This window comes from Octopus bimaculoides, chromosome 24, assembly GCF_001194135.2.
Source record: "Octopus bimaculoides isolate UCB-OBI-ISO-001 chromosome 24, ASM119413v2, whole genome shotgun sequence".
Classification (NCBI taxonomy): domain Eukaryota; kingdom Metazoa; phylum Mollusca; class Cephalopoda; order Octopoda; family Octopodidae; genus Octopus; species Octopus bimaculoides.
The window spans coordinates 2,624,598-2,636,379 of record NC_069004.1 but is presented as its reverse complement, the minus strand read 5'-3'; the positions used below and the strand labels follow the sequence as shown (position 1 = coordinate 2,636,379).

Here is an 11,782-nt window from a genome sequence, read left to right as displayed (position 1 = left end):
GATGTACGTTTGCATTGTGGTATCTGGTGGCTGGTGGTGCCGACGGATTGTTTGATTCGTCTGAAGTAACAACAGCAAAACAACAACAACAACAACAACGATACGGCCAACCGGATGTACGTTTGCATTGTGGTATCTGGTGGCTGGTGGTGCCGACGGATTGTTTGATTCGTCTGAAGTTTAAAGGTAAGACGCATCACTAGCATTGCTGCTGCTGCTGCTACTACTACTACTACTACTACTACTACTACTACTACTACTACTACTACTACTACTACTACTACTACTACTACTACTACTGCTGCTGCTTATCCGCTTGCTAATGTTGTCGTTTTTTTGTCCATTTCTTTAATGCGCGTTTCTTCGTACTCCAGCGTTCATACTACACACCTGGTCATGAATGTGGGGTACTGGCCGAACAGGTGCGATTGCGAATACGAACAACCGGAATGGCGTTTCTGCGAAGAGTCACTGAAGTAATGTCACTGGACAGGAATGCGTAGCTTGGTGATCAGAGAATCTCGCCAGGTCGAGTAGTTACTTTTCCACAAATGAATGGTCACGGAGCCGACACGTCTGTCATGTAATTAGATCAATGGCGGATGCAGAAGTGTTACCCCAGTTGCCCTGGCAACACCCTTTCTAGCCGAACCGACATCAAATAAATCGGGACCTAGATTTATTTCCATCAGTTTCACAGCATTACTCTTTCATTTGCATGTGGTCTGCTACAACAAAGTTAGAAGACAAAAATGGGTCCATTTGTTACGAATTGCGATCCCCACATTATATAGTATTTTTTTCGTAAATTTTGGGCAACACCCCCAAAAATAAAATCCCCCCCCCCACCAGTTAGATTGTCGCCGGAAAGAGTCACATGACGGATACTTCAAACCCAGCCAACTGGTAGGAGACCCATGGGTAGACCAAGAAGGAGGACCCTACCCCCACAACCTTCTCAGGGACGTAGTAGTCTGACGTAGTAGTCTGTCGTTCAAAAATTGAAATATTGTCGTAAATGTCAGCACTAATCGATATTACTTGTGTCTCCTACTGCTAAACGACAAAAAAAAAAATGTAATATCTCTTGAGCCTGAAGATGAGGCAGTGGAGATCTAGAAAGATAGATTATATTTTATGGAGATTTGTTTTTCCAAACTAATTACCAGAAACTCATTGGAAATATATTTATATTGTACGATACAAATAAGAGGATATTTTTTTTCGAACGCAGAAGTGCCGTTAGAACAACAGGAATACAGGGTAAGTTCTTTTCGACTCTAGGCACAAGGCCAGAAATTTTGTGGGAGTGGGGCAGTCGATTAGATCGACCCAGTACGCAACTAGTACTTAATTCATCAACCCGAAAGGATGAAAGGTAAAAAATCGACTTCGGCGGAATTTGAACTCAGAACGTAAAAACAGACGAAATACCGCTAAGCATTTCGCCCGGTGTGCTAGCATTTCTGCCAGCTCACCGACTTTGGAATACAGGGTAAATTACCATTACAAAGCTGTTCTAACGGCAATTCTGTGTTAAAAAACCCCCATCTCTTTTGTATCGTACAATACACATTACAACGCTTATAAAAAAAAAGACAAATGTTAGTTTGTTTATATTTATATAGATGTATTTATATATATATATATATATATATATATGTGCGTGTGTGTGTGTATACACATGCATGTGTATATGTTATATGTATTTATGGATGTGTTTATATATGTATGTGTATGCATGTATTTATTCATTTATTTATATACGTATGCATGCTTTTCTTTCAGAATAATTTGATTTTTTTCTCCTTGAAGAATTCAAGCTGGTCACATAGCAAAATGACCAGAGCTTGGAGTCTGTAGAGAAGTGTATTGGCTTTTGTGTGCGCGTATACGCATGTATGTGAGTGTATGTGTGTATGGATGAACTTCCGCCCATGCAGTCGACATGCGTGTTACTTTAGTGCATAATGTGCGTACGCTTCATTGCTGTTTGTGTGTGCCTGCATGTGTGTATGTGTATGTGTGTGTGTGTAGGTGTGTGTGCGCGCGTGTGTATGTCTGTGTGCGCTCGTGTCTACGTGTTTGCGCGCGTGCATATATCTAAATCTGTCTCTACGTATTCTCTACATACATGTGATAACACATACATGTGATAACACATACATGTGATAACACATACTTTTAGCCCAGGAACCACAAAGGGAGAATCCCTGGAATGTTTTGAAATGTTTACTGTTCATCTACTCAATTCTATTTGGTGAATGCAAATTAGTTTGTTCTCTTCTTTCTTGGATACTCCAGCATTTCTCGTCTTCCATGTAAATTTCTTATAACTTAGTCCAGTGCCTTGCTCCAAAGGACACTAAACTATGTAAGGTACAAAAGAAAAACCTACCATTTCGATATTAAACCTGTAAATATTTTACAAAGTTTTCAATTTTTTTTACGGAACATCCTCATCCGCCAAGCGACTTTACCCGATCATCGTGCATGATATTTGCTCTTTGTCCTCACCCTACATATGTATGTATGTATTGTTTTTATCTTTTAGTATTCCTTCTAAAAGAAAGGAGCCGGTTTCTTACAAAGAAACAAATGCTAGCGCTCTGGAGTTTGGATAACAGCGACAACAGTTAGATAAACAGTAATAACCTCTACCAACGATAATGGAACAGACAACTCTGAGAAGATTAGCTACTACAAATCCAGTCATAAATCTTGTCATAAAGCGATGAAACAAACAGATAGGAAATAGATTAAAGAGGTGCTCTAGCATGGCCGCAGGGCTACGCCTGAAACCATCGCAGGAATAAAAAAAAATGACTAAACCAGTAAACTTATGATATAAATATATAAACAATTATAAGCACGTAGAGAGACGATGTGTATGATTATCAAGATGAGAAATGATTTCATGTACGCTGTTTTTATAGTTCTCCATTTTATCTCTCTGTTCAGGTTAACGGAAACAGACGATGAAAGGAACAAACCAACTTCCGGTGACTCTGTATTATAGGATAGCATAATGTACAGGATACATATGAAAAACTGAAAGCCACTTCTAAGATACAGAATTATAAGGCACCGAACACGAGAATATCAATAAAAATTGAAGTATATTTATACTAAGATAAATATACAGAAAAAACATTTCCCGCTCATATGTACTCGCAGACACATATCCATACAAAGACACAAACACTGAAGTGCAAGAGACATTTTGACTCTGATTGATGAGAGCCACAAAAATCAAAGTCGGGCATATGAAGTAAAACCCAATTGATGTTTGCGCTCTTAATTATAAACACTTGCACTTATACATACTTAGTACCTCACAAATATTTGATTAATCCCTCTGATATCGAAGCGTTCAAGACTACCCATATTTCCATATTTTAAAGTGATTTAAATTTAATTAAGATTCCATCAAAATTTCATGTGAAATTATGGTTCAGACACTAGTTTTATGTTATTTTATGAAATTCTTTGTAATTTTCAAAATCATTTGAGACAAAGGCAGTTTATTTTAAGAGAAATATGGTATGAGAGAGACTGAAAGCTTACTAAAAGTTTGGCTCTGGTTTATGAGAAATAAAGCAACTGCGAATATATCACACAAAAAGGTGCTGATTTAGATACACTTCAAGAAATATAGCCTGTACAATACACTTATCCCCACCCACCCAACACACAAACAGGAACAAAGATCTAAACATTCACTCATATAAAAATTTCGCCATTGATTAACGAAAAATCAACGAAATTCAAAGCAGGCTAAGAATTAGAGGTTATCTGAATATCAGTCAACAATGGCGAAGTTTAGCAGCTGTTTTGGTCGATATTGTTCATATCGATGGAGGTTATGTTATATATGTTCTATTGCAGTACTTCTCTTACAGATAATGAGGGTGAATTTAAGTATGGCCTTTGTTTGTATGTTGAAGACACCAAACCGTACGGCTAACAACGTCAACAGTACTCAGAGTTCCCAACAGTGTTCTGGCCTTCTTACTCACAATCACTCCTCACACGAAACATACAATGGAGAGTTCACCTGGAGCAACAATCTTCAAGCGAACATATTGGCTGGTTATTTCTACGGTTACATTCTAACAAATATTCTTGGAGGCATTTTAGCAGACAAATATGGCACTAGAAATATTCTAGGCTTTTCTCTTGTCTCAGCATCTGTTCTGACTTTGCTTCAGCCGAGTTTATCTCGAATAAGTGGTTACTTTACGCTTGTCTTAAGGATATTAACTGGGTTAGTATCTGGACCGATGTTTCCATCGATACAGTCTTTATTTGGTCGCTGGGCTCCACCTCTTGAAAGTAGCGCATTGCTTGGTTTAATATTTTCTGGTCAACTCATAGGTAGTATTGTATGCTTTTCAATATCGGGTTTCCTCTGTGTGTATGGATTTGACAATGGGTGGGGGTCTATATTTTATATATTTGGTGGAATGTCGCTGTTGTTCAGTTCTGCTTGGTTCTACTTTGTTTATGATAGTCCAGAGCTCCATCCTTCTCTTAGTCAAGAAGAACGCTCGTACTTGGACAAAACTGTAATGTGTAAAAGTAAAGTTAAAAACATACCCTGGAAAAACATTTGGAGTTCTTCTGCTGTTTGGGCCATCATTGTGGCCCACACTTGCTATAACTGGACTGATCTTTCCCTTGCCTTAGTACTACCTCTCTACATGAAAGAAGCCTTAAACGTCGAAACAAAATCAAACGGTTTAATGTCGTCTGCTCCTTGGATAGGACAAGCCATTTCCATGCCTTTGTTAGGAAGACTTGCAGACTTTATACGCTCAAAGAACTGTCTGTCAACTCGTTCGGTCCGAGTGCTTTTCCAAACTATGTGTTTCATTTTCTCAGCGATTCTCTTCAGTTCTGTAGGATTTCTGAAATGTGACCAAGCTTCATTGGTTGGTTTTCTCTTTCTTTTTTCTGGTGTCATGTTGTCTCTCTATATAGGCGGTTTTAATGTGAACCACGTTGACATTGCTCCGAAATACGCTGGTGTATTGTATGGTATTACGAATACATTTAGTTCCCTACCAGGATTTGTGGCTCCAATAACAGCTAGAGAACTTACACCGAATGGAACACAAAAAGAGTGGCAAATTGTGTTATCCTTATGTGCAGGGTTTTCTGTTTTAGGGGCAATAGTATATGCGATTATGGCGAAAGGGGAAATTCAAGAGTGGGCCAAGTACGATGATAGTTCTATACATGAAAGAGAATCTTTGAATTTAAAAGAGAGAAGAGCAACTAACGGAGATTGTGAAAAGATTTAGTGTGTTATCTAGTCGCAAGAATTATTGTGGACGCTAGATGTCACTCATGTTCTCAACAGCTTTTTTCTTGGAAATGAAGATATGTCGTACGACTTCTCGTCGTGCTGTTATGTCTGAACTATTATAATATCAAACGTTCCTAATGTTCTCTTATTACTCTCCAACAGTGCATCTTCAAGAAGAACTCCACGATATCTCTATTAAATAATTCTTATGACCTGTACACTATGACTGCGCATATGACACTCTGCTCAGACTGTTATGCGCATGCTCATTTATACTAACTAGTGTAGTTTACTTAGCCAATCACGGGTGTGTACAGATTCCCCATACAACACCTCTCCCCTTTGAGATTGGCTTTCCCTTTATTTTCTTAATTTTTTTATTACTTCCATGGGGAGAAATCGGCATATTTTTTCTCGTTTAGAAACAATCTCTAACATCTCCGTCCGCTTTCTCTTTCTAGTTGAGTTGCGCACTGGTTCAACCATTTCCTGCCGCTCCGGAATATCAAATAGATCATATAGTATTTCAATAAGCTTTTCCATCCCTCTGTTTATCTCTTTTTCTTTTATTTGATTTACATTCTCTTATGCTCACATGTCTGCCCTTTCACCATATATACCACTCTACCAAGACGTTTGGTTATTCTTCCTTGCTCCCAACTTTGTTTTCCATATTTGTACATTTTAAAAAGTACTGCATTCCTATATTGAAATATTTTGTATTATTAACTGTATTTTTCTGTATTCTTTGTTTCTTTCCTGGTAACAGTTTATAAAATACTGGTCGTACCTTTCTGGCGAGCATTAATTCAGCGGGTGACGTACCCGACTCTGTGTTGGGGTTTGGGGTTTTTCTATAGACGCGTAAAACTTATATCCACTAATGATTCGTTTCTGGTCTTTCTCAACGCTTTCTTAAACGTATCCACGAAACTCTCCGCAAGTCCATTTAACCTCGGATGATATGGTGGGGTAGTGACATGTTCCATTTGATGCATCTTTGAACTCTTTTGCTGTAAATTGCGCGCCATTATCCGACACAATAGTGTCCAACACACTAAAACGTGCAAATATTTCATCCAAAATTTCAATAGTTATTTTCGTAGTTTTCTGCACTTACAAATTTCAGGCCATTTTGAGCCGTCATCCTTGCAATTCCAGGATATCCTACATGATATTCTGTTAGCATTCTATTTTGTTGTACAACAGGTACCACAACCCTCTGAACGTAAAACAATACATTGTCACACATCGAATAATATTTCAAACCCGTGTTGCGCTCATCGACATAATTGTTTGTATTACACCAATATTCTCAAGTCTTTTCAATTCTTTGCTACTTGATTCAACGCCGCAAAAGTCACAGCTCTCTTTGGTTTAAAAACCACATTTTCTTTTAGCTGGAATTTCACTTTTATTTTCGTACGTGAACCAAGTTCTCCCAATAAAACATCAGGATATATTTTCTTTTAATTTCATTTTTAACTTGTCAGATGCCTTGTCCGAACTGGCGTGCGACGCATTCACATTATTACAGAAAGTAGTTATGGGCAAATCCCACAAAGTAAATGTCTCCATCCCTCTGTACCAAACAGGTTCATGGTATTTTCTGATATGTAGTCTTTCGTTTTCAGCGTCTTCCTATGAAATGTTACAGCTGGCGTTAATTCACCCAAGAATCGAACTTGTTGTCCAGAGATTCCATGTACTTATTTGCTTTGTTTGCTTGAACGTAGGTCTTCCAATTTTCTTCCAAGTTTCTTTATCGCTCAATATTGCGACCGTTTATGCACCGTTTTGCCACGAGCAAAACATTCTTTATTCCTAAAGGGGCAGTCCCCTTTGAAGTGCAGCTCGCCGCAACCATAACACGGTTTGGGCCTTGTATATATTATTTTTTTGTTTGTCATAAGTTAAAATACCTGTACATTTATATTATTATTTTCAATTTTTTCAGCATCCTGCCGTAGGTTAATAGTACTTTGACATTCTTCTACCACTTTTTGCAAGGTTAATTCAGTGTCTTGTGTCAGTTTCATTAATATTTCTGCATCCTCTATTTCTGCATCCTCACTTGCAATTAAATCCTTTGACAAATATCAAACATTTAAACATATCTGGGGACCACTCTCCTAACTTGAATATTTCGCACGCTCTGTTTACAATTCCTGCATATATAATAAAGTCATTCTTTTCATTTTTTTTCTTCCAATTCAGGCATTCCCAACGCATGTCGCATGTTCAATAGCGAGTTCTTTTCACTGAATATATCAGTTAATATTTTAATTGTTTCTTCAAAACAAATTTCTGGCGGTTTTTTTGGTAGAATAAAGTTGCAGTATTTCTCGTGCTCTGACGGAGCTAGTTTACGCAAAAGAAGTCTTATCTTCTTTTCATTTGTCCAACCTTTGCACTCTTCTGTGAATACCGTCACGGTCCAGTTAGCATAAAAAAAAACCTCCACTAGAAATTGGCGCATATGTCACTCTTCTCACACTGTTCTGCGCATGCTCATTTATACTAATCAATACAGTTCACTTAGCCAATCACGTGAATGTACAGATTCCCAATACAACACAATAAAATTATTAATAAACAATAAAATATATTATTATTATTATTTTAAATAATATTTGTATCAATTATGTTTCTCCTCCCTGACTTGTGTATTAGAGGTATTTTGCCGGACGCCAACTTGAGTTCAAATTCCGCCGAGGTCGACTTTGCTTTCATCCTTTCTGGGTCGATAACTAAAGTACCAGTGGAGTACTAGGGTCGATGTAATCGACTTAACCCCTCCCCCTAAATTTCAGGCCTTGTGCCTATAGTAGAAAGGATTATTATTATTATTATTATTATTATTATTATTATTATTATTATTATTATTATTCAGTAGTTTTATTTTTATAACGTGCTTTCACTTCACTACCGAGCGCAGCTCTGTGTGCCTTGGGTATGTGCTGTGGTTTGCTGTGATGCTCTTATGGTTACTGTATTGAAAGTGTTTTGCGTAGGATGTGTGCAGTGCCCAGTAGTGCAATTTTCTGTATGTTATATATATTTGTAAGTCTTGGTGTTTTTGTTATGTATTTGTCTAAATATTTTTTTATTATACCTAAGGCACCTACTATGATAGGAATTGTTTCTGTTTTTAGATTCCACATTCGAGTTACCTCTATTTATTATTATTATTATTATTATTATTATTATTATTATTATTGACTGATAGAGCAGTGCATGCCATCAAAGTGATACTAGGGTAAAATATACGAAGCCCAGTATATCCATCATGATTACTCGTCTGACAAGGGTACACCAGGCACATGCGTCACACTCATATCTGTGCGACATGATGATCTCATATGAAGATTAACAGCGCATGACCTCGCAGGTGGGGCCCAGTTAGAATTTTCCTTTGGTCCATCATAAAAAAATAAGTATTCCGTCGTTGCTAGTGAAGAAAGCGATGTGGTTTAGTGATATGCTTAATGTTTTATTTTTGATTCCAGATTGATCAACAAGCTGCCAGAAGGAAACACTAAATTGATCAAAACGAAGAGACAATATTTTATCCATTTTAATTTGAATATCGAAACGTCACAAACAGTTCGAAAATCCACAAAACCATCATAAAGAAAACAGGTCACAAAAGATGTCGAAGTTTAACGAATTTATCAGCCATTATTGTTCATGTCGATGGCGGCTATGTTATGCCACCTTTTTCGCCTTGCTTCTCATGCAGACTTTACGTGTAGACCTGAGTATGTCGTTAGTTTGTATGTTGAAAACACCCAATCGTACAATTGATGAAGTCGACCTTACTCTAGATAACGAACACTGTTCTCGTTTAGACAATCGTACATCAAATGGAGAAAATTTTGAAGGAGAGTTCGAATGGAGCAACATTCTGCAATCAAATATGTTGGCTGGATACTTTTATGGCTACACTGTGACTAACCTTCTTGGCGGTGTATTAGCTGACAAATATGGTGGAAAGAAAGTTATGGGGGCTTCCATATTCTCAGCTTCTGTCCTGACCGTTCTCCACCCAAGTCTAACTCGAATAAGTGGTTATTTTACTCTCGTATTGAGGATACTTACAGGTCTGGTTTCAGGGCCCATGTTCCCTGCAGTGCAGTCCTTGTGGGGTCGATGGGCTCCACCAAGTGAAAGTAGTACTTTGATAGGGATTTCATTTGCCGGTCAGATATTAGGTAGTATTGTAGGTCTGTCAACTTCCGGTTTCCTTTGTGTTTATGGCTTTGATAATGGATGGGGTTCCATATTTTATATATTTGGTGGATTATCGTTGGTGTTTAGCTTTGTATGGATTTATGTTGTTTATGATAATCCAAACGTCCATCCAACTATCAGCGAAGAAGAACGTTCCTATTTAAACAAAACAATAAAGTGTAAAAGTAAAGTTAAGAACGTGCCTTGGAAAAGCATCATGACGTCTACAGCCGTTTGGGCCATCATTATGGCGCATACATTAATTAACTGGACCGTTATTTCTTTCCAAGTGATTCTGCCATTGTATATGAAAGAAGCATTAAGTATTGACACGAAATCAAATGGTTTAATGTCTTCAGCTCCGTTTATTGGACAAATGATTGCTATACCATTTTGTGGAAGATTTGCAGACTTCTTGCGTTCAAAGAATTATCTTTCAACACGATCCATCCGAGTTCTTTTCCAGTCAGTTTCTTACATTGGTTCAGCGTCTCTGATTATCGTGATCGGATTCCTTGATTGCAACCAAACGTCATTGGCCGGAATTCTTTTTTTTATTACTGGGATCAGCTTAACATTCTATTATGCAGGCCTAAGTGTAAATCATGTTGACATTGCTCCTAAATACGCTGGTATATTGTACGGAATTACCAATACTTTCGCTTCGTTGCCTGGCTTTCTGGTTCCTTTAACTACAAAAGCACTGACACCTAATGGAACACGGCAAGAATGGCAAATAGTATTCTCATTGTGTGCCATATTTTCTGTGTGTGGAACAGCAATCTATGCGACATTCGCGCGTGGGCATGTACAAGATTGGGCTAAATCTGATGAAAAATCGATTAAAAATTCTTCGAATGAGGAAGAATCTATACATTTAAAGGAGGAAAAACAAGGCTAAAACTCGCGCACACACACGCACGCACACGCACGCACACACACACACACACACACACACACACACACACACACAAATGGTTTAATGTTTTCTGCTGCCTTTATTGAACAAATCCTTACTGTATCATTTTGTGTCAAAGCCACAGACTTTTTCCGCTCAAAGAATTATTTTACTACGCGTTCTGTTCGAGTTCTTCTTTTCCAGTGAGTTTCTTATATTGGTTCAGCATCTCTGATTATCGTAATACGATTCCTTAATTGCAACCGAACTATTTTGGCCGGATTTCGTTTCTTTATCACTGGAATTAGTTTAACATTCTATGTTGGGAGTTTCATTGTTAATCATGCTGATATCTCGATATCCAAGATTCCCTACCGGCCATTAATACTTCCTGTAATTATTTCTAAGTTTTCTTTTACAATTTCGATAATTATATTTTTACGGCAGTCCTAAATTCGTTGAAGTTCGTATTTTGGATCCTCGTATTTTTCTATTTTCTCGTATTCTTTTTTTTTTTTTACCATTCTTTTATCAAATAGGCAAGCAACGCTGATTTAACAACACACTCTTCCCTCTTTATTAATGGCGACAATATTTAGGAGTGAATATTCTATTTTTCCTAGCTGTTTGACGTTTCATATCTCATAATACCTCAACGTGGTCATTTTCAATGATCTAACTATTTCTCTGCACATCCACAAGATTCTACAGTCACATAGAAAAGATAGGCGCATGCGCGCCTGTATAGTTTTAATGTAGTGGTTTATTGTCGTCTCAATTCCATATAATTTAGTTTTAATGTTAGGGGTGTGGGGGCGCAAATATTTGTACGTTGAGAATGTGTTTCATAATCGGTGTCTGCAATTAAAGATTAGATGGTTTCGTTCATTTAAATAATTGGTGGATTGTTTAATAGAAAAGACTTCGGCGATGCATAGATCGCATTTGTTGTGATAACCGTTATACGATGGGGCATGGGTGACTCTGGGCCATTTTAAATTATATGGAATTGAGACGACAATAAACCACTATTGTTTCTGAAAGTTATTGTTTTTATATCTTCTTCGGATTGCTCGAATCTTACTAACTTCCTACACTTTGATCCTTGAATTTTACCATAATATATATATGCAGCACGGAATTTTGTAAGTGAATAGGTCGCGGTCTCAAAGCGACGAAAATATTTTGGCAAATTAAATTTAAATGTTGAAGTGAATCTAACGGTTTTTGTGTTTCTTAAATGGCTTATAAATATCTTCCACGATTCATATATATATATATATATTGTATATATATATATATTATATACACACACGCATACATATATATATATATATATA

At 37.3% G+C, this 11,782-nt stretch overlaps 1 protein-coding gene across 4 annotated transcripts in view; it reads left to right on the top strand.

Moving 5' to 3' along the window:
- The first annotated feature begins 67 nt into the window (after nucleotides 1-67).
- The window catches only part of LOC106868751 (sialin), an 18,793-nt gene continuing 7,078 nt past the window's right edge, over nucleotides 68-11,782 (top strand). The window contains exons 1-3 of one of the 4 annotated variants that reach the window (XR_008266726.1): nucleotides 68-186; nucleotides 2,962-7,043; nucleotides 8,821-8,964. Coding sequence is in view for 2 of the 4 variants with exons in the window: in XM_052976495.1 (XP_052832455.1) it covers nucleotides 3,813-5,306 (1,494 nt within the window). In the remaining 2 variants the exon portion in view is untranslated. Of the gene's footprint in view, nucleotides 187-2,961; nucleotides 7,916-8,820; nucleotides 11,659-11,782 lie in introns of those variants that run through there. The other 3 variants (XM_014914160.2, XM_052976495.1, XM_014914161.2) reach the window with 3 other exon arrangements.